This window comes from Amblyomma mixtum, chromosome 3 (assembly GCF_055824585.1).
Source record: "Amblyomma mixtum isolate Tamu chromosome 3, ASM5582458v1, whole genome shotgun sequence".
Taxonomy (NCBI): domain Eukaryota; kingdom Metazoa; phylum Arthropoda; class Arachnida; order Ixodida; family Ixodidae; genus Amblyomma; species Amblyomma mixtum.
Window position 1 is genome coordinate 360,617,082 of NC_143014.1, and position 22,951 is coordinate 360,640,032.

Genomic DNA, 22,951 nt, shown 5'->3' on the forward strand with positions numbered 1-22,951 from the left:
GTTTCAGCTTGTGCCGCTACTGCTAGCAGCTCAGCATCACCTCCTGATGCTTCCCAGGTCTCACCTAACATCTCTCTTCCTAGCAATGCATGTTGCACCGATATCTGCACAACAGATGTCGAAATTGTAGAGGGCGCTGGTTCAGCTCTATAAATAGAGACGCTGGCGTCAATAAAGGGTCTTTGGCTTCCGGTCTTGAGAGCGTTCATTGCTGCGGCTCCGTCCGCTAGCATGGGTCCAGGCTAGGCCTAGTAGCCGGCCCAATTCTGCAACCCTGCCATCTCGGCAATCTCTACATGGTGTCAGAAGTGTTTCGATTCTGATTTTTCTTTTTTTTTGAAATCTCAAGACCATCTCAAGACCAAGACCATCTGCAGCGCCATGGACGCGTCGTCTTCGACTGAGACGCAACCTCGATTCGCGGGTTTGTCTGGCCTAGCGCCGCCACCAGCGTTCGACTTCGATGACCCGGCCTCCTGGTCATCGTGGGTGGAGCAATTTGAAGATTTTGCTGTCGCCACGGGTGCGTCTTCAGCAACAGATGAAGTAAGGATTCGCACACTTCTTTATTGCATGGGTGTTCAAGCGCGCCGCATCCTCTCTTCTCTTGGGCTCACCGAGCTGGCAAGCGCGTCGTATACCGAAGTTAAACAACGCTTCACGGCTCACTTCATACATCCTGTGAACGAAGTTCATGAAAGCTTTCGCTTCCATAAGCGTGTACAACAACCATCCGAGAGCGTGGACGCGTTCTATTCCACCCTGCGTTCGATGGTAAAGAAATGCAACTACGGCTCTTCCAGCGTGGAAGACAGGCTGGTTCGTGACCGCTTCGTTGTTGGCCTGTTCGATACTAAGCTTTCGGAACAGCTTTGCCGAACGCCGGATTTGACTCTCGAGAAGGCGCTTTTACATGCACGCTTGTATGAGGACGCGCAGAAGGAAAGCCAGGAACGAGCGCACAACGGTACTTTGCCTGTGCATGTGGACGCCACCGCGCGTCGCAAATCCATTCCGAGAGACGCTCGTCGAAACGCTTCGGAAAAACCCTGCAACTTCTGCGGACGCGAAGCTCACGCACGTGATACCTGCCCTGCGCGGAACGCTGCATGCAGGTTCTGCAAAAAGAAGGGTCATTTTGAGAGCGTCTGCGTCTCCAAGCAACGCTCATCCGCAAGACACTCGCACTCCATTTCTGTGCATCCTATCAAGAAGGAGAAGACGGAGAACGCCAAGTTCGTGTGTGTCAAGGTCAACGGACTTCCTCTTGAATTTAAAGTGGACTCTGGTGCAGAAGTGACTGTGGTTCCCGCCACTTTTCCAGGCATTCCGTCGCGGCTGGACGCGCCGGAGGGTCGCCTCACCGGGCCAGACAACCGGCAGTTGAGGGTTGCTGGTCAATTTTTAGCCACCCTCGAATGGAAAGGTCGCACTTCGCAGCAGAGAGTCTACGTCCTGCCATCGCAGTCGACGCCACTTCTGGGTTATCCAGCCATCACAGCTCTTGGAGTTCATTTCGTTGATTCGCTGGCACGTTCGCAAGTAAGTCAGGCTCCTCCTTCTCATTCTCCTGGTCAGTTGCCGACGCAGGAAATTTTTGAAGGCTTAGGGACTTTTGGTGCGGAGTCCACTATCCGACTAAAACCGAACGCTGTACCTTTTGCTCTGAGCGTCCCACGTAGGATTCCCCTGCCCCTCCATAACGTGGTTAAAGATGAACTTGACTCGCTTGAAAGACAGGGAGTTATTAGGCGTATTGACAAGCGAACGGCATGGTGTGCAGGCTTGGTGGTAGTTCCAAAAGTTTCAGGTGGATACCGCCTCTGTGTCGATCTGGCCAAACTTAATAAGGAAGTTCTCAGGGAAAGGCACGTTTTACCTACGGTTGAATGGGTGTTAGGACAACCAGGTGATGCCAAAGTTTTCTCAAAGCTGGACACCACTGCTGGATTTCATCAAATCCGTCCTTCGGAAGATTGTCAGGAATTCACTACATTCATCACGCCTTTTGGTCGTTACTGCTACTGTCGTCTACCGTTTGGAATAACATCTGCTCCGGAATTCTTTCAAAGGGAAATGGCTAGAATCTTGGAAGGCCAATCTAATGTTGTTAATATGATTGATGACATTCTTGTTTTTGGGAAAGATAAAGAGGAACACGACCAGAAGTTATCTGAAGTTCTGGATCGTCTAAGCAAAGCAGGTGTAAAGCTTAACAAAAGCAAATGTTGTTTTGGCCAGCGGCAAATAGAATTCCTAGGCGTAGTTGTGAGTGAAAATGGTATTTCTCCGAGTCCTGACAAGCTTGAAGCTATCCGTTCTTTACCAACTCCGACAGATGTTCATAGTGTTCGCCGGTTTCTGGGTATGGTGAATCACATTGGTAGCTTCCTTGCAAATCTGTCACAGGCTACAGCACCGATTAGAGAACTTCTAAATAAGCGTAGCGACTGGTACTGGGGTCCTATGCAAGAGTTAGCATTCAACAAGGTCAAGTCAATGCTCACGTCTTCACTGTGTGTAGCTAAGTATCATCCAAGCTACAACACCACTCTGTCATGTGATGCCAGCTCTTTTGGCATTGGCACAGTTCTTTTGCAAGAACAGCCCACTGGTGAGCTACGTCCTGTAGCATTTGCGTCTCGTGCTCTGTCAGAGGCAGAAAAACGCTACAGCCAGACCGAAAAAGAGGCTCTAGCAGTGACATGGGCAATTTACCGGTTTGACCAGTTCATTCGTGGTATCTCATTTATTGTGGAAACGGATCATCAACCTCTAGTAACTCTTCTAGGGAAATCAGATCTTGACATGATGCCACCTAGGATTCAGAGGTTCCGTATCAAACTGATGCGATATCAGTTCCGAGTTGTTTATGTTCCTGGCAAGCAGCTTGCTACTGCAGACACGCTGTCTCGCACTCCAGTAGCTTCACCTCCCCAACAAGTGGATATGGTCGAAAAATTCTTACAGCTGCATATTTCAGCAATCACTGAGACTCGTCTAATCAGTCCTGATGATGTTCGCAGCCATCAACAGCAGGATGGAGAATGTACCCTTTTAACTCAATACTGTACTCAGGGTTGGCCGCGTAAGGAAAGGCTTCCACAATATATGAAAAAGTATTGGGAGTATAGAGGTGATTTGTCCCTCATAGATAATATTCTCTTTAAGGACCATAGACTTGTCATCCCTGCTTCTCTCCAAAAGTTGACATTAGAACTTCTCCACGAGGGTCACCAGGGTATCAATAGAACACGTCAACGGGCGCAAGAAGCTGTTTGGTGGTTTGGCATGTCTCAACAGATCCGTGACAAGGTACTCATGTGCCGACAATGTGCTTCAACACGAATCCCTCGTCAGGAGCCACTTATGGTTACAAAAACTCCTTTGATGCCATGGGAGGAGGTTGGTATAGATTTGTTCAAGCACAGAGGTCATGATTATCTGTTGGTAGTCGACTATTACTCGAGATATCCAGATGTCATTCACCTGAAGAATACAACTTCTGTTGACGTTATAAATGCCATCAAAAGCATCTTTGCTCGATTTGGCATACCCAAGCTAGTAAGAAGCGACAATGGACCTTAGTTCTCTTCAAAGCTCTTTTCCTCCTTTGCGGGTCAGTATGGTTTCGAACATAGAACGTCAAGCCCTAATTACCCGCAATCGAACGGTGAAGTTGAGCGAATGGTTCGCACCATCAAAGACATCTTCACCAAGTCTTCAGATCCATTTCTGGGATTGTTGGCCTATCGTAATACTCCGGGTGTCACTGGTTACAGCCCAGCGCAGCTATTGTTAGGTAGAAGATTGAGAACAAGGTTGCCGATGGCTAAGTGCCAGTTGAGACTCAAATGGCCGTCATCTACGACTTTCCACTCCAGGGATCGGCAGGCTCGCCAGCTTCAGAAGAAGCCACTGATCTCCACTAGGGGAGCTGGATGCCGCATCGGGCGCCCGAAAGTGAAGCCACCGGAAGTAAGCGGCCTTGTCCCGGAAGTCAGCCTTTGGCAGTGCATGAAACCGGAGCTGAGCACGTTTTTTCAGTTCCAGTTTTGTTTTCCCACTTAGCATTTCGTCTTTTCGCCGTTCTCGTCTTTTTCCATGACAATGCCCACCTTTTGCGCCGCCGACTGAGCGAGGAGACCAGCGAAGTCTTCGGGAAGGACGTTTCAAGAATAAGGGCCCATTGCATTTCAATGGGGCGACACTAGCAGACGACAGGACGTCGCTACACACAGCAAGTATGGAGCCTCGTCTACTCGGCTCGGTGTCGTCTCGTTTGCCTAGCTTCGCCAACTCTGCTCTTTACTGCGATGCTTGTTCCCACGCTCAAGCCCAAGTTATGCTATCAATGGGGGATAAATATAAGAAAGAATAGGTTGAAACATTCCGCAGGCAGCTTACTTTGCAGCGACCATTTTACCGAATTATATTTAGACCGAACCGGAGCGAGGGCTAGGCTACTTGTGAGGTGTCTTGTGAGGTGTCGACGGTGTTCGGTTGGTTCATATTAGCGCCTCCAAAAGGTATGGTACTGCTTTTTCGACGGAGCGTGTCATGTACTGTTTCGTGTTGTTGCAAGTTAAGCCTGAATGGTCTTTAATTCGTGGTGCTTGGTGCAGTTGACTTCTAACAGCGCTTCTCACGCGCACTGCACCATTCGCCTTTCTTGTCAGTCGTTCCCCTCGCGCTGTGCCTTTTCTTTACTGCACGAAAATTCGGTTTTAAGCTCATCGTCATTCCACTACTTCTCCTTTACGCTCGGAATACAAGAACCAGGCAAGAACATAGTGTTTAATGCACGTACCCCTTTGCCGAGGCAGGGTGAGACCTGCATGCCTGTTTTCTTCACTTTCGCAGAAATTACAGGATTCTGCACACAATGCTCACATTTCTCGCGTTCAGCTTGCTTGTTCCTTTCATATAACAGCAGACACCACACGAAAACAACGCAAAAAACTGAGAACGAAAGGGCGAAAGACGCGACTTTTTGCATTGAAATACACAGCAGACACCCGACTTCCGGGACAAGCGGTCCAACTTCCGGTGGCTTCACTCGCGCTCGTCTCGGAAAGCGGGAATGCGGCATCCAGCCACCTAGTGGAGATCAGTGGAAGAAGCAGTACGACAAAAGGCATGCAGCCAGTCGTCAGAGAGATCTAGAAGCTGGGGATCGTGTTTGGGTCCGAGACGTAAAAACTCCTGCGGTGGTACTTAGTCCAGCCGCCCGACCGCGCTGCTATGTGGTGGAGACGCCGACTAAGGTTCTAGTCCGCAACAGGATTCATTTGATGCCTTTTGTCAATGACATTTCTGTTCCGCAGTCGACAGAGCTTGTGTGGAATGAGAACGGGCACTCGACCTTGCCTACTCAAACTCAAGCAGCATCAGAGGAGTCCTCGGGCGCAAGCACTGAACCTCAGGGTTCAAGCACGCTGTCGTCTCCGACAAATGCACTTGACAGCAGCCCTGTTTATACACCACCTCGAGGGTTGCACGGTCCCTCACCTCATCGTGAGATGCTTCAGTCTTCGCGAGAAGAAGTCCTGGACGCTCTCCCCTCTTCGTCACCACCTGGGCGCACTACAAGATCCGGCCGACGTGTGAGGACACCGAGCAGACTGAACCTGTGAACCTGTGTGACTGAACCTCGCAGACTGTGTGTGACATTGAGCTGTGTCGTGTGCGTGATGGGGGTCAATGTGTCGGGAAGGGGAGATGTAGAGGGCGCTGGTTCAGCTCTATAAATAGAGACGCTGGCGTCAATAAAGGGTCTTTGGCTTCCGGTCTTGAGAGCGTTCATTGCTGCGGCTCCGTCCGCTAGCATGGGTCCAGGCTAGGCCTAGTAGCCGGCCCAATTCTGCAACCCTGCCATCTCGGCAATCTCTACAGAAATGTCGTGTCCTACGCAGAAGCGTCGTGCTTCCTCGTCACCATCTAAATCTAGTTCTCATCAGATGAAAGCTAGAAAAGGACCACCAAAACTTCTTCCCAATGTTGATATCCTCAAAGAGGCGGTGTCTGCCTCTTCAACTGGTGAGTAATCATGGCAGGTATCAAAGTGTTACAATGGAATTGCCGCTCCGTATTCTCTTCTCTTCCAGATCTAGAACTACTTATTCGGAAACACATCCCTGATATCGTGCTTTTACAAGAAACGTGGTTATCACCTTATAAATCATTTTCAATGAAAAACTTTCGAATTTAGAGATTAGATCGAAATGCTGGTAGGGGAGGCGGATTGGTAATCATGCTTTCTAAACACATATGTCATCAGAAAATCTCTAAGAAAATTCTTCTCCCTGACTGTGAGCTTTTAGCTCTCAAAATTTCATTTCCGCAGTGTGCTGATATTACAATTGCTAATACCTACTTTCCTTTAAGTGTACAGAGGACAGACTGCTTGGACAGCTTAGTGGCTGGCGCAAGCAGTGTAGTTATTGCGGGAGATTTTAATTCTCACCACAGTGAATGGGGCAGTCGCACTGATTCCTGCGGCCAGCTTCTCTGGTCGTGGCTGTCTGCAAATGCTGTACGCTGCTGTAATTTATGCGAGGTGGTGCTCGCTCAGCCATTGACTTAACATTATCAGCAGGTGGGCTTGAGGTGACTGATTGGTTGACAGAAGATTCGGGTACATCTAGTGACCACTTTCCTATAACTTTCACTATCCGCGGTTATCTCCGCACAAAAATAGTTCTGTAAACCATAAATTTGTCAACCACAATATTTATAAAAGTTTGATGTCCGCCTCACTTGCCTCTATAGTCAGTACTAGCCGGGATGACAGCTCAGCAGGCGGTTTCATTTTTGCAAAGTGCAGTAGACCATGCAATATTCACTGTGCCCGCAGCAGTCTCTAATAAACGGCCGTCTCCCTGGTGGACACAAGAATGTGGGAAGGCCTATCGTTGCAGAAAAGCGGCCTGGAAGAGGCTATCCTGCAACCAGAGTCCAGCAAATCGGTTAAATTACAAATTTTTCTCTGCATCTTTCAAAAGAACAATTGCAAAAGCCAAGGAGGACTATAACCAAAATTTGAACACTTATCTTTCAAATCCTCGTAATCGGAAGGCCCTGTATAGATTTATGGAACGTAACAAGAGTTCTTCAGTCCCTCACCTTACTTCTTCAACAGTGTTATCACCCCAACAGGCTCAGGAAACCCTGGATAGTATTGCTCAGGGACTAGCGGTACGTTTCCAGACTCAAAGAAATGTCCCTCTGCGCGCAATCCCACCCTCTTCAGATTATACCCAGGTTGATGCGTCAGAGCTCCTCTCAGTCCTGGCAATGATGCACCCTGCAGCTCCCGGACAAGATGGTGTCACTGTTGGTATGATTGAAATTTTAGCCCAGGATTTCACAAGCAACCTTTTAGATATTGTCAATACTTCATTGAACAATGCATGGATTCCAAGCATTTGGAAGATAGCGAAAATTATTTTATTGAGGAAAGATGCAGGTAAAGGGTACGTTTTAGATAATATTCGGCCAATTGCGCTAACTTCAAATTTAGTCAAATTAATTGAGCGGGTAGTGCACAGCCGTCTCACAAAACATGTTCAGGATGTTAATGGCCTTAGCCCAGCACAGATTGGCTTTCGTCGCGGATGCTCTATATGGACCGCGCATGTGGATCTAGAGAGTAGAATTCGGCTCTCGATACGCAGAAGAGAAGTTTCAGCTTTGGTGACTCTTGATGTTGCAAAAGCCTATGATAGTGTAGAACATACTATTTTACTTGACAGAAATGCGCAGTTACATCCTCCAACCTACATTTATGCATGGATATCTGAATTTCTAAAGGACAGATACTTTTATTGCGCAGAGGGTACCCTATGTTCTAATACTTACCATCAATCAAGAGGAGTGCCGCAGGGTTCGGTACTATCACCGCTGCTTTTTAATATTTTGGTCAGTGACATCCCCATCCGTCCTGATATAACAGTTTTTATGCGAAGCATACTACTTTAGCTACCACTTCATCCCTTCACCGTGGTTATGCGCCTCCAAATCACGTGATATATGACATCACACCACGTGACACGATGACGTCACGACAGTAGAGAAACGGGGGCCCACCTCGCGCCGTCGCTGTGGTTGTGCGCCTCCAAATCACGTGATACATGACGTCACACCACGTGACACGATGACGTCACGACAGTGGAGAAACGGGGGCCCACCTCGCGCCGTCGCTGTGGTTGTGTGCCTCCAAATTACGCGACACGATGATGCTTCGCATTCTCCAGGCTTAACCAAGTTAAGCCTCAGCCATTTTTTGTGTATGCAGATGACATAGCTTTTTTCGCCTCGGCCACGGATATCCATTCGCTTTACCAGATTCTGCAGGGATATTTGGATGCTCTTGGAGTTTGGTTGCACCGTATTAATTTATCCCTGAATGTTAACAAATGTGGCACACTGGTATTTCCTCCAGACACGCCTTTGTATATTTCATTAGCCCATCACTCTAATCTGATTCCACAAGTGGAATCTGTTACATATCTAGGCGTTACTTACCATCCAACCTTAGATTTGAGCCTTGATGTGCTCGGGGATCGGGACCAGGGTCTTCACCGCATGTGGATGAAGCAGGCAGACTACGGAGAGAAGCCTTCGGGAGGAGAAGTAAACTTGAAGGTTTATTTTACATTATGTACAGTAGCAAGGAGACCAAAGTCAGAAAATGGGGGAGGATGATCTGGCACCCCACAGATAGCTGCTTAAATGCAGTTCACATTCCCCAGGCACCCGGCTAGGGAATCTGATCTCTGGTTGAGCGTCCAATGGGCCGCTAGCGTGTTCTTAGGCTCCGCCCTCCCCACGTGGCCGCGCCCACCGCACAGACACATACACACACACGAGCAAGGAGGAACTTGGCGTCTCTCAGTCGCGAACTGTTGGTTTTCCGCGGGCCGACCAGGCCCAAAGGTCGTTGTTGCTGTGTGATGATCTTGATCGATGGGGACGCGAGCGCTGACCGCTCACACCGGTGACCGTTTCAGGGACAAATCAGCCGTGTCGCCCTTCGCTTTGTCGGCTGCTCAGGGCGCACTCGGGCACTGAGTTGGCGGCGCCGTCGCCCCGCCGTCGTCGCCACTGGGTCTTGTCCGTCGGTCCACGGCAGTCCGGGAGAAGCGCCGCACTCAGCCTCCCCGGCGAAGGGGATTAGACGCCTTTGTGTACGCCGACGCCGTCGCCAGTAGCTGCCCCACGCAGTGTCTCTTTTGTCTTCCCCGAGCAGCAGCCCTTCGGCCAAAGTGGCCTGATGGCGCCCGACTGGCTCGCCTGTTTCCGCTGCCAGTCCCCAGGAGCGCAGTCCGGCACCAGAGCCGCATTCAGCATCGCCGGTGAAGGGGATTAGAGCCTTTGTCCACGCCAACGCCGTCGCCAGAAGCCGCCCCCAGGCTAGCTTTTCCTTGCGTCTTCTCCGAGAAACAGCAGCGCTTTTGGCCGCATACCTGATGGCGCCTGACTGGCTCGCCGTTCTCCGCTGTCTGGGCCTCCGATCATTACAGCCTTCATATCAAGAACAACGTGCGTAAAGGAGAACGCGCTCTAGGCCGGCTGACACGAATCGCCAATAAAAGGTTTGGGATGCGCCGCGACACATTACTGTTACTTTACAAAGCTCATGTAAGACTTATTCTTGAATTTGGTTGCATTTTGTTCTCGGGTAGCGCAAACTACAATGTTCAACCCTTAATCTTACTGGAAAGGCGTGCTCTACGTCTCTGCCTTGGTCTCCCAAAATCAGTTTCAAACGCCCTGCTTTATCTCGAAGCCAGTATGCCCGATTTAATTTCCCGCTTTCAAATACTCACGGTGCGAAGTTTCCTCAGGTCGTTGGACCCGATGACTAATGTCAGTACTCCTATTTTTGTGTCTCAGCAGGCCTTATTTTTTTACCATCATTGGCCACGATATCAAATGCCACAAATTACCTTAACGCAGAAACTTTTAACCTCGATTGGTGCTGATCTCAGTTCTTTGCAGTGGGTTGACGACACGCCGGCAGCAGTGGAATTCCATTTTGACTACATCTTCCCATCTCATGCGAAACTGCCCACAAACATTTTAAACGGCATTCTTTCTGGTCATATAGCGCAATTCCCCCATCATGTGGTCCTTTCTACTGATGCCTCCGTCAGCTGCCAAAAAGCTGCAGTTGGCATCTTTTCACAGGATTTTGCATGTAGCTATTCAGTCCGCATCCTAGATTATATCCCCATATTCTTTGCGGAATTTTCGGCTCTTGGAATGGCCCTGCACAAATTTTCGTGTCATGTATCTCACGTTATCATCCTGGCTGATTGTTTGTCAGTTTTAGCCTCCCTTGAAACTTCCCAAAAAGATTTTTTGCGCCGCTTCCTGCGATTTTTTGTCCCGTCCACTTTAAAGGAGGTCCGTTTTGTCTGGGTTCCTGGTCATGCAGGCATTCATTCCAACGAGGTGGCAGATTATTTAGCAAGGTCAGCTCTTGACGGGCCAGTAACGCATCCCGTCCCGAATTTCAGTCTGCTGGCGATCTCCAGGTTTTAGCGGTTCCAACACATGTCATCCAGATTACGCGATCCCTTACTAAATACTACTGATTATCAGCACTTAGCGTATAAATGAAACGTCCGTTCGTGTAAAAGCAGGCAGTGTGAGGTGTCAATGACGCGACTGCGGTGCAGGATTCCCAGTTTAAATTTATACATATGCAGATGTGGGTGGTCACCGACAAACCTATGTTACTCATGCGGGGACGTTGAATCTGTGGATCATTTCCTTCTCTACTGTCCAAAGTTCGCACTTCAGAGAACGATTTACCTGGAGGTCCCTCTCTCCAGGTTAGGACTCCTGTTATCTCTGCCAGTGTTGTTATCGTTCGGAGCGAGCGCCAAAGGATTTGCATTGGGCTCAATTTGTGGGAATGTCCATGATTACATAATTGCAACTGGCAGGTTGATTTGCTAACTTTTTAAAAAGTATTGGAGTTTTTTTTATTATTATTATTCTCGCCAAAATGTTCTTTGTTATTTCACTGCATATATTCTTCTGTAGTTTTTCATGAATATATTTTTCAAAATTCACGTTTGGCTCCGATATTTTGTCGTAATCCTATGGAAATTCCCTTATTTATACCACTATACCTTGGCCAATCCCCCCACGTGGGTATGTGCCTTTATAAAGAGGTCAAGAAGAAGAAGAAGGAGAAGGCAATAGGAAGAAGAAGAGGGCAATTGTCACGGGCCTCCGCCACAACAGTGCTCGAAGAGAAGCTGTGAGTGCTCGTTTCTTTACTCCCTGTCCGTGTTTTCTTATCTTGCATCAGTATCGCTGGCGACGCCTGTCTCCTTCAGGCGAAATCCGGGCACACGAAGGATTCTGTAACTGCAGAACGCCTAAATGCCCGATCGTTGGTTCATATGCTGCTGCTGAATTTAGGCCCACGCTTTTGATGGGGGTCGTGGTCTACTGCCGGGGCGCTGCGCGAGCCTTCCGTGTGCCACGAGAATATTTTGTCAGTGGGCGCTTTCTTGGAGGCGCTAGGAAGTCTCGGCTTCATACAACGGCAAAAGGGACCTCTCGCACCTACAGTTCCATGTGGCTGCTGGCCATTGTATAGGCGGCCGCTATGAGTATAAACCAGGTGGCCTAATTAGACTAGTCTCCGCGATAAGAATCGGTCACCTGACAGCTTGACAGGCGCCTTGCAGGTAACTAAAGCCGCAAGCCGAGCGAGAGCTTGGTGCTGCCGCTGCTCGGTCCTCGTTGCACCATCTTTCAGCCCTTCGCGATGGGCTGTACAGATCGAGGCGCTGCGCACGCATGATGCGGCCAGCATCGCGACGCGAGAACGCATAGGCACGGGACAAATTTGGCTCTCACGGGCATATTAAAAGGGTCGGTTGCTCGCAGCACGCCAAGTCTTCGCCGGGTGTGAGCGGAACCTTGAGAAAGATTGATGGTACCGAGCCTCAGACGGGGGCGCCGGCTGCCACAAGGAAGAGGCTGGCTGATATTAATCAACGGGTGGGTGACCCGGCCACGGCTTGCGCGTACATCACATGTCCCAAGAGGGAGCACAGGGCTGGATGGTGGCACATCAGCGACGGGGTCCTGCATGACACACGTATGGTTGGGGACAAAGACAGAGCCTAGTCAGGAGCAAGAAGGGCGGTGTGTTTGAAGTGAGGGGCGAGGGACAGCTGGCGGGCGACATCTTCGCGAACAAAGGCGTTGATTTCTTCGAGCAGCTGGGAGTCCTCGGAAGTGAGACCAGCCAGGTCCAATGGGGAGACTAATTCATCGCAGACAGCGCAGCGCAGCGTAGAAGCTCACAGACGGTGGTAGGATTTGTCGGGAGGAGCATCTGAAATGTGTCGTCAGCAATGTTTTTAAGAATGCCATTGATCCAATCCTCTTCGGGCATGGCCGGGTTGAGGCATTTGCAGAGGTCAACGATGTCCTCGATGTAGCTAGTAAAGACCTTTTCGTCGGGCTGATCGCGATGACGCAGCGCTGTTCCGGTTTTCGGCATGGAGCTTGCACACTGCATACCGACCGAACACTTTCAAAAAGTCCTATTAACAACTGAGAAAGCGGGCTGGTCAGCCTCATGGTTGGGAAACTTCAGATTCGCCCCCTCCGTGAGATGGAAGAGGACGTTACTCAATTTGAAAGAATCATCCCACTTGTAGCTGCTGACTCTTTCGTATGACGGCAGAAAGCCGTGGAAGTCGTGGCCGGCTGTGCCACTTAATAGGCAAGAATCGCGCTGCCATTCGACGCCAGAACAGAGGATTGTGGTAGAGATCGCCACCAATGTCGACGTATTCTCCTCAGGCGTGGTGGACGCAGGAGGCAGCATACGGCTCCAGAATTCTAGGGTGGTTTGGGAAGCATGTCGCACCTCCACCAATTGTAGGGATGCATTTTAAGGGTGCTTATAAACCAAGCAGCTGCGACGAACCTTGCAACGCAGAATCAGGCATAGCCAGAACCAAGCGAGACAGCAACTTCCTCGTCTTCTGGCGCACTGTATTCTCGCCGCACGCAGGTAGCGAAGATGGTGCCAGTTGGCATGCTAAACCATCCATATTTTCGAAAGATGTTGACTAAGTTATTCGTAAACGAATGCACTAATTCTTTGATAATCATACTAGCAGTCGTTTCACTTTAGTCTTACGATGAAAAGTTGGACAGAAAGTGCACTGAAAGCGCAAAAAGAAATAATTCTACAACTTCATAAGAAAGGCTGTTATCTTAGCTCAACGGTTAATAGCTACTAGTGTATCGTGATGTGTGTCGCACTAAGGATAGAGGCAACTACATGGTGGCAGGAACAAGAAGAACAGGAAGGGTTTATTAGCACGCCCTTTTATAGGCGATGGAGGGGGGCGGGGCAGTAGCAGTGCCAAGCGTACAGTTTGCGGTAGCACTGATAAGACAATGCGCTGACACGATAAGGCAGACAGCGCATGCCCGATACATCTTCCGAGGGGTAATGAAAACGACAAATGTTCAAGCTATTTGATTAAAAGCAGCGTCGTACTGAAGACGTTGAGGTGGCTTTGCTGTCCGTGCCGACCTTCTTGGAACCGGTGTGGGTCCAGGCAGAGTTAGTGGCATATGGTTCCCACAGCCTCCGAGCGCCGAGCTGTCGGTGGCGGACTGTTGCCGAGGGAAGTCAGCAGATGTTCGTGCTGTGGCACCAGGCGAGATATTCGGAGCAGATTGGCCGGAGTTATCTGGCCCACGCTCGGACGAACTGCTGTCGTCATCACTAGTGTCTTCTGCACACTTCTCACGGGTTTGCAGAAGATGCCGCCTATTGCGCCTAAACACCCGCCGATCCTCGGTTTGCACTTTGTAGGACCTGGGAGCCGCAGTCCCAACGACAGTGCCTTTTTTTGACCATGTTTTGTCCTGGATCCTCACGACAGAACCTTCAGCCAAAGGTGGCAGAGGCTTTCCGCCACACTTCTGATGGTGCTTCTTGACCACAGTTGTCTGCACAGCGCCAAAATCTGGAAGATTAGCTCTCAAGCACCTGCCTTGAAGAAGTTCCCCAGGTGATCGGCCGTCCTCCAGTGGCGTACAGCGGTAGGCCAGCAGACCTAGCCAGAAGTCTTCCTGTGAATGTTCACATTTCTTCATGATCCGCTTTACCACCTGGACACCTTTCTCTGCCAGTCCGTTGGATTGTGGGTAGCGGGGGCTGGATGTGATGTGAGTGAAGTCGTATGCTCTTGCAAAGGCTGCGAACTCGTGACTGGCAAATTGTGGCCCGTTATCGGTGCACACTTCAAGTGGTACGCCGTACCTCGCGAACATGGCACTGAGTGCAGCGATTGCCGTCCTTGCAGTAGTGTCGACAAGTTTCTCGACTTCTGGGAAGTTAGAAAACGCGTCAAATGCCAGGATGTACGAACTTCCCCCAAAAGAAAAAATATCAACACCAACGCGATACCACGCACATCGAGGAACTGGGCGCATCAGCATTGGTTCTTGCGCTTGCTTGTAAGCAAACTCGCGGCAAGTCGGGCAACCCTTGATCAATACACTGATGTCACTGCTGAGACCGGGCCAAAAAACAAGACGACGGGCTCTTTCTTTGCATTTCTGTAGACCCAAATGCCCGGCATGAATTCTCGCTAAAATGCCACGCCGCATGGATTTTGGTACCACCACCTTCGTGCCTTTTAACAATATCCCATTTACGACGGAAAGCTCAGACGAAAATGGCTTAAGTTCCCCGTCGACATTCTTGCCAGTTGCCAGGCAAGAAATGACTGCCTGGAGGTAGTCGTCGCGGGCAGTTTCATTTACCAGCTGTTGACATGTTGCCTCCGTGACCATGTAGCCCAAGGCGGCAACTGCATGTACCTCAACGTCGTCAGTTGCGCCAGTGGTGTCGTCTCGAGCAACCGGCGATGATCGTGACAGCATGTCTGCCAAGATGAGGTGCTTTCCTGGGACATACTGCAATACAAAGTCGTATTTCAGGAGTTTCAAAAAAAACCTTTGGAGGCGGGGGGGCATGTCACAAATTCCTTTCGCAGCTATAGAAAGTAGAGGTTTATGATCTGTCTCGATGAGAATCTTCTGTCCGTAAATGAACTGGTAAAACTTGTCGCAGCCAAAAGAAATGCTAAGCGCCTCTTTTTCAATCTGAGCATAACGCTGCTCAGCTTGCGTTAGCACACGAGATGCATAAGCCACTGGCCGCCATTGGCCGTTGTGGCTCTGCAAAAGGGCGGAGCCCACGCCGTCTTTCGATGCGTCGCAAGTTATCTTAGATTCTTTTCGGGGATCAAAGATGGCTAACACGGGAGTCGTGCTTAAAATCTGGACGACACTTTTCCACTCCCTCGTGTGGTTTTCAGTCCACTCGAATTCTGAGTGAGACTTGATAAGGGCTCGCAGCAACACGGTTCGCTCAGACAGGCGCGGAACGTATTTGCCAAAATAGTTCAACACACCGAGCATGCGCTGAACATCGGATTTGTTCTTGGGCACTGGCGTTTGCAGCAAACTTTCCACAAGCTTTGGGTTTGGCGAGATGCCCTTGCGTGTGATGATATCGCCTAGGAACTGCACTTTGGTGACGCAAAACTTGCATTTCTCTGCGTTGAACGTTAGGCCGGCTTTTTCAGCTGCTTTCATTACTGCCACTAGTCTCTGGTCATGCTCTTGCTTGGTTTCGCCCCACACCAAAATATCATCGATGTAAACGTGTACACCGTGAATGCCATCGAAGACTTCGCTCATCCGCTGCTGAAAAACTTCGGGAGCAGATGAGATACCGAAAGGCAACCGGAGATAACGGTATCTTCCAAAGGGTGTAGAAAAAGTGCATATTTTGGACGTCTTTTCGTCAAGTGGTATCTGGTGAAAACCAGAATTTGCGTCCAAACAGCTGAAATAGGCTGCGCCGGCCAATTCCCCTTCCATGTCCTCACGCTTCGGGAGCTGGTAGTGCTGCCTCTTTACGTGCTCGTTTATTTTCCGTGGGTCCATGCAAACCCTAAGTTTACCATCCTTTTCCTTAACCAAAACCAATGGGCTTACCCAGTCTGTCGGGCCATCCTGTTTGACGATGACGCCTGCACGCTCCATTCTACGCAGCTCCTCCCGAAGTGGTTGTCGCAGGGACAGGGGTACCCGTCGAGCTGGTTGAACAACTGGAATCGCGGATGGTTGCATGACCATGCTGTATGGTTGCTTCAGGCAGCCTAGCCCCTGAAAGACATGTTTAAAATCCTTGAGAGCTTGGTACTCCGAAGCATTTACAGTAGCCACCGTGCGATGGACAAGTCCCAGAGCTTCGCTTGCATCTAGTCCCAGAATGGCTTGACGGCCATTCTTTACAACAAAGAACTTCACGGTGGCGGAAGCGTTACCGATAGTTACTTCCTGTGTCGTTGTTCCGAAGTGACTTATGACACCCCCGGTGTAAGCTCTCAGAACCGCACTTGTGGGCGTTAACTGCTGTGACTCCCGAGTCTTGCGGTACATACAGAATGGTAACAGACTGGCCTGGGACCCGGTGTCTACTTTGAAGCAAATATTTTTTCCGGCAACTTGTGCTTCCACTATCCAGTCTTTGCTGCTTCCTTTTTCAGTTCCTACTTCTAGAATGTCAAAGTCGTCATCGCTGCTGTCTTTACTAACTTGTTCAACTCTAGATAGGCCTTCACAGCAAACCGCGAAGTGGTGAAGTTTTCGACATTCATGGCACTTTTTCCCGTAGGCTGGGCACTGTGTGGGCCTGTGCCGCCGGTTGCACTTTTTGCAACGGTACTGCTTCTTGCAGTCATCACTTCTGCTTCGCGATGGTGGCGCGTGCCTTGAAACAGCATCGACCCTGTCATCCGCGGCTTTCCAGACCTCGTTTCGTTGTGCGAGAGACTCTGCTACCTTGCACAATTCTTCAGCTTTCAGCAACGTTAAAGATTTCTCTCGAAGCATTTTCTCGCGCAGCTTTGAGTTATTCGTGCCAAACACGATCTGATCCCTGATCAGCGAATCATGCTGATCTCCGAAATTGCATTGCGTGGCTTGCTTTTTGAGGTCCCGGACAAACTTTTCGAAAGGTTCTCCATCTGCCTGCTTCCTTGAGCGAAACACATAACGTTCGTGAACTTCGTTGCTCACCTCGGCACAGTAGGACTCGAATTTTCCAACCACTGTTGCGTAATCGTCTTTGCTTTCGGCTGCCTCGAACTTGAACGTGTTGAACACGTCGAGCGCTTCATCACCGGCTATGCTCAGCAGGAGTGCGGCTTTCGCAGAATTGCTGCGAGGTTGCTCCTTCGTTGCGGTCGCCTGCAGGAACAGGTCGAATTTCTGCTTGAAACGTTTCCAATTTTCAGAGAGGTTGCCGGTCAGTTGCAAAGGTGGCGGGGCCTTTAGAAGTTCCATAGCTGTCGCAGAATCCCACTTCTGGCACCATGTATCGTGATGTGTGTCGCACTAAGGATAGAGGCAACTACATGGTGGCAGGAACAAGAAGAACAGGAAGGGTTTATTAGCACGCCCTTTTATAGGCGATGGAGGGGGGCGGGGCAGTAGCAGTGCCAAGCGTACAGTTTGCGGTAGCACTGATAAGACAATGCGCTGACACGATAAGGCAGACAGCGCATGCCCGATACAACTAGCCCGTAACTGAGTCAGACTTTCGAAGCATATAAAGCAGAGAAATATGTACGTAATCACCCTCGTTGCATGTGTCACGCTTTTGTGACCCTTTCTGAGTTGTTCTTTTGTTGAATTATAGTCCTTTGCGGTTGGTCTCCAGGGTTGTTTGATGCCATGAGCTCGCTTAATTTGCTTATGTAATGTCTCAATATATCTATGCCTATTTGTGTGATTTATGACCAGCACATATTGGCAGCTCTAACAGGTGTCGGAAATCAAACAAAATAAACTTGTAGCTTTTTTATTATTTCTCTGTACACAAATTTAACCAACCATGCTAGCACAACACAGAAACAACCTAGCAACATATGCAAAAACAGTTTCTGCCCATTTTCTTGATAGATATGACTAGCTTCTTGTTTGTGATTGTAGTGTACTTAACTAGCTTCCTGAGGTAGTAAATTTCTTTTGCTGACTTATACTACCTCCAGTTACTAAGCGGATAGTGGTCTGTTTGAGAAGTAATTGGTTAGGGGCTACATTGTGAATTCTCTTACATTTCTTGCCGTTAAGTGCTTTCCTGTACTAAGAAACTGTGTTTGTTACTGAAGTAGCATATATTGGTTGCTTGAAGTGTTTTGTCCGGATATTGCATGCCGAGGGGGTAGTGTCCTCAATATTAGGTAGCTATAGTTCAGGCTGTTTAGTTAAACTGATTTGAATTCTAGTATTTTTGTGCGGAATAAAGCAACCCTTTTTCCCGTTCGGTGCGGTATCTATAGTGTTGGGAGGTTTAGCTCCCCTGAAATCGCATGCGGGCAGTGAGAAGCGCAAGGATGAATGGCTGCAGGTTACCTTCGGCAACCTGGACTTTTAACATCCGCTGACGTGTCACAGCACACGTGTGTTTTTGTTTGCAGTTCGTCTCCATTGAAATGCGACCGCCGTGCTTCAAAGCCTTGATTTTGCGGCGGAATCCCGTAGGAACTGAGTGATTGCTTTTAGTTTCTTCGTTTAGTGCGCAATAGTCATTTGTTTACAAAATGTGCCCAAATCTATGCGTTGCCTGAGTGACTGAAACAGAATTTTTCTGCGTATGTGTGCGTCTTCGGCGCCACTGCTGGGGTTACAAAGAACTGCACAAGTAAGCTAAACTGGGCTAGTCGGAGCAATTGCATCTTCGAAATACGTAGCGCGAAAAACAAGACACAGGCAAGGTGAAGACAGGACACGAGCGCTTTCTCACGACTGAATTTTTTATTAGGAAGGATATCAGAATATATACCATAGATATGGAAGCGGAGAAGAAAGAAGGAAAAACAAAATAACAACTCAAAAAAAGAACAAGACGAGGAGATAAAAGGCCGGCGATGGAAGCAGGTACATAGCATAGCAACATAAAACACGTGCACTGTTACTTAACAACCGATTGGAGGTACACAGTCTCACTTTTTGTTAAGGCGATGGATGCGTCACTAATACACTCCCCCCCCCCCCCCTTACGCGATATGGAACGCTTCAATAATCTCCCTCGTACGTTGATAATATGTTTGTCAAGTACTACAGTCTTATCGAAAAGGGGGCGACATTTACATTCTCTGCAATGCTTCGGTAAAATTTCAAGAGCTGTTGGCGTTAAAGAATTTCTGTGTTCGAACAGCCGGACATTTAGACAGCGCCCGGTCTGACCTACATAATATTTTTCACACGAAAGAGGAATCTTCTAAATCACCTCTTTTCTACATGGCACAAACCTAGATTTGTGATTAACATGGCAACGATGATCACTTTTTAATCCCTCTGCTTTCGCTCTGACCACCGCACACAATCCAGATAACTTCACGGGAGCTGAGATTACTGTGTCCACCTCGTAGCGATTGGCAACATTTCGTAACCCATGTGAAAAACGATGTACATAGGGCAAAAAGACAGGTTTCTTTTTCGCGTCGAATAACATAGCCCTCTTGGCATCCTTGCCCTTGAGCCACAACAGGGGTTTTTCACAACTAGTGCTAATCAACGAAAGTGGATAGCCGGACTTAGTCAATCTATTAACTTGCTCATGAAAACTTGTGGCTATTTTATCATGGCAAGACTTAAGTAAAGCAGAGCGTAGGCATGAGGAGACAATTGAATTTTTTACAACTTTAGAATGCCCGGAGTGAAAATGGAGTAAAGGTTTAGAAGACCTAGGGTGGTAGCCCCAGCAAAGATGCTTATTGCCAAAATGAAGAGATAAGTCAAGAAATTGAAGAGAGTTTTCATTAGGCAATTCGAAAGTGAAACTCAAACCTTGACCACATGTCTTAAAAACCTTTAAAACGTCAACGACAGAGTGATTGAAACGATCAGAGGGAAGAAGAACCAAATAGTCATCAACATACCGAAAAATGTTCAATGATAGGCCGTCTAGATTCCTCTCAATTGTTTTGTCGATATGGCTAAGGAAAATGTTTGATAGAACCGGAGCTACCCGTGAACCAATACAGATCCCTGATTTTTGCTGGAAAAACGACCCTTTCCAACCCCCAAATGTGGACTTCAGGTAGAATGATACCAATTCCAAAAAGGAATCCACGGGCATGCCACTATGATTGATGAACCGCGCCTCATCATTGCAGTCGCAGATGCATTAAGGGTGCTGGTTTCGGATAAGGAGGGCTTCTTTGTCGTCATGCCCAATGATATGTATCTGGAAAAAGCCAACGTTGCAATGGAAAAGAATTTTCACCAGGTCACTAAAAAAGCAGCCCAGGTCAAGCAGAGGGCGATATCTCTGCTTGAAGAGATGTCGATGGATCGCCTAGCGAAAGCTGTGAAGGGCGCAAAAGTGTCGCATTTGGACATTTTTTTCTCAGTCAAAACACATAAGCCTGACTTTCCATTCAGGGCGATCGTGTCTGAAGCGGGCTCATGGCAACATGCCATCTCAGGCTTCTTGGTTAGGAGCCTTTCGGCCTTAGAAATTGATGACCCGTTCCTAGTATCTAATTCGGAAAAGATCGTCCAGCACCAACAGACGTCCGACACGAGGAGGCTCCGGGCTTTCAGCATTGATGTGGAGAATCTTTACTATGATATACCCCACGATGCTCTTTTGCAAAGTGTTCGGACGTGCATCTGCGACTGCAATGATGAGGCGCGGTTCATCAATCATAGTGGCATGCCCGTGGATTCCTTTTTGGAATTGGTATGATTCTACCTGAAGTCCACATTTGTGGGTTGGAAAGGGTCGTTTTTCCAGCAAAAATCAGGGATCTGTATTGGTTCACGGGTAGCTCCGGTTCTATCAAACATTTTCCTTAGCCATATCGACAAAACAATTGAGAGGAATCTAGACGGCCTATCATTGAACATTTTTCGGTATGTTGATGACTATTTGGTTCTTCTTCCCTCTGGTCGTTTCAATCACTCTGTCGTTGACGTTTTAAAGGTTTTTAAGACATGTGGTCAAGGTTTGAGTTTCACTTTCGAATTGCCTAATGAAAACTCTCTTCAATTTCTTGACTTATCTCTTCATTTTGGCAATAAGCATCTTTGCTGGGGCTACCACCCTAGGTCTTCTAAACCTTTACTCCATTTTCACTCCGGGCATTCTAAAGTTGTAAAAAATTCAATTGTCTCCTCATGCCTACGCTCTGCTTTACTTAAGTCTTGCCATGATAAAATATCCACAAGTTTTCATGAACAAGTTAATAGATTGACTAAGTCCGGTTATCCGCTTTCGTTGATTAGCACTAGTTGTGAAAAACTCCTGTTGTGGCTCAAGGGCAAGGATGCCAAGAGGGCTATGTTATTCGACGCGAAAAAGAAACCTGTATTCTTGCCCTATGTACATCGTTTTTCACATGGGTTACGAAATGTTGCCAATCGCTACGAGGTGGGCACAGTAATCTCAGCTCCCGTGAAGTTATCTGGATTGTGTGCGTTGGTCAGAGCGAAAGCAGAGGGATTAAAAAGTGATCATCGTTGCCATGTTAATCACAAATCTAGGTTTGTGCCATGTAGAAAAGAGGTGATTTACAAGTTTCCTCTTTCGTGTGAAAAATATTATGTAGGTCAGACCGGGCGCTGTCTAAATGTCCGGCTGTTCGAACACAGAAATTCTTTAACGCCAACAGCTCTTGAAAATTTACCGAAGCATTGCAGAGAATGTAAATGTCGCCCCCTTTTCGATAAGACTGTAGTACTTGACAAAGCATATTATCAACGTACGAGAGAGATTATTGAAGCGTTCCATATCGCGAAAGGGGGGGGGGGGAAGTGTATTAGTGACGCATCCATCGCCTTAACAAAAAGTGAGACTGTGTACCTCCAATCGGTTGTTAAGTAACAGTGCACGTGTTTTATGTTGCTATGCTATGTACCTGCTTCCATCGCCGGCCTTTTATCTCCTCGTCTTGTTCTTTTTTTTAGTTGTTATTTTGTTTTTCCTTCTTTCTTCTCCGCTTCCATATCTATGGTATATATTCTGATATCCTTCCTAATAAAAAATTCAGTCGTGAGAAAGCGCTCGTGTCCTGTCTTCACCTTGCCTGTGTCTTGTTTTTCGCGCTACGTATTTCGAAGTTACAAAGAACGGTGCGAAATACCTAAATGCGAGAGATAGAATAACTATGGGTGAGTTTTAACACAAATATTTCCAGGATATGGTTTGTCGATTCTTCACCCTGGCACGATTCTCGATATTCAGATGCCCCAGCGGACTTTACGTTGCGGTGTTTGCTTGGCTGGCGTGGTTAAGGTTGACAACATGCGGCGCCCTGCTCGTCCGCATCGGACCAAATACAGCGTCGCGGCTGCATTTTCCGACGCGATAGCTCACTCTGAATGTTGCTATTCGCTTTTATTCTGCGCATTGGCATCCCTCCGTTATGATATAGGAGGGAAATATTCATCGCTTTTGAGGTAAATTTAAGAATTTTTTTCAGTTAAGCCTAACTATGTACAAATTGCAATGTCGTCATTACAATGACCCCCCTCCCCCTTCCCCCTGGAGAATTAGTTCTCAAACTTTGCATTGGAATTTACATTTTTATTCTATTCAACTCATTTGCACTTAAAGAAAGCCTTCGACTGCATCTTTTACTGCCAATAATAAACCAGAAAAAATGTTCTTAGGCACACAGTTTAGGAGCTTTGACTTCCGGTCACTAGCTGGCCACTATGTTATTCTTTTAGGAGCTGCGCTAGCCACTCCCAACTAAAACTGTAGTTGCAAGAACGGGTGGCAGTGCGGCTGGTGAGCCCGTAGCATACGCAGAGGTTTTGCGGACGCGCAGCTAAAACTGCCGGATTTCAAAAAGCGACGGCC

General features: G+C 48.3%; 2 protein-coding genes across 2 annotated transcripts; one reads left to right on the forward strand and one right to left on the reverse strand.

Moving 5' to 3' along the window:
• The first annotated feature begins 1,916 nt into the window (after positions 1 to 1,916).
• Positions 1,917 to 5,796, forward strand: LOC149356527 (uncharacterized). Its single transcript, XM_089576365.1, has 2 exons — positions 1,917 to 3,909; positions 4,950 to 5,796. The coding sequence occupies exons 1-2, from the start codon at positions 3,688 to 3,690 to the stop codon at positions 5,634 to 5,636; spliced, it is 909 nt and encodes a 302-aa protein (XP_089432491.1). The 5' UTR covers positions 1,917 to 3,687; the 3' UTR covers positions 5,637 to 5,796.
• Positions 5,797 to 12,152: 6,356 nt separating this feature from the next.
• On the reverse strand, positions 12,153 to 17,421 carry LOC149356528 (uncharacterized). Its single transcript, XM_089576366.1, has 6 exons — positions 16,069 to 17,421; positions 14,769 to 14,979; positions 14,321 to 14,387; positions 13,936 to 14,215; positions 12,337 to 12,547; positions 12,153 to 12,295 (listed from the first exon to the last, which is right to left on the reverse strand). The coding sequence occupies exons 1-6, from the start codon at positions 17,419 to 17,421 to the stop codon at positions 12,153 to 12,155; spliced, it is 2,265 nt and encodes a 754-aa protein (XP_089432492.1).
• Between the last annotated feature and the right edge of the window lie 5,530 nt (positions 17,422 to 22,951).

Coding starts and splice junctions, on each gene's coding strand:
- LOC149356527 (XM_089576365.1), top strand. CDS start 3,688: ATGGTTCGCACCATCAAAGACATCTTCACCAAGTCTTCAGATCCATTT. Junction 3,910..4,949: donor GGCAGGCTCGCCAGCTTCAG/AAGAAGCCACTG, acceptor CACCACACGAAA/ACAACGCAAAAAACTGAGAA.
- LOC149356528 (XM_089576366.1), bottom strand. CDS start 17,421: ATGGAACTTCTAAAGGCCCCGCCACCTTTGCAACTGACCGGCAACCTC. Junction 12,548..13,935: donor CTTTGGCTGAAGGTTCTGTC/GTGAGGATCCAG, acceptor GTCGGTATGCAG/TGTGCAAGCTCCATGCCGAA. Junction 12,296..12,336: donor GACAAATCCTACCACCGTCT/GTGAGCTTCTAC, acceptor GCGATGAATTAG/TCTCCCCATTGGACCTGGCT.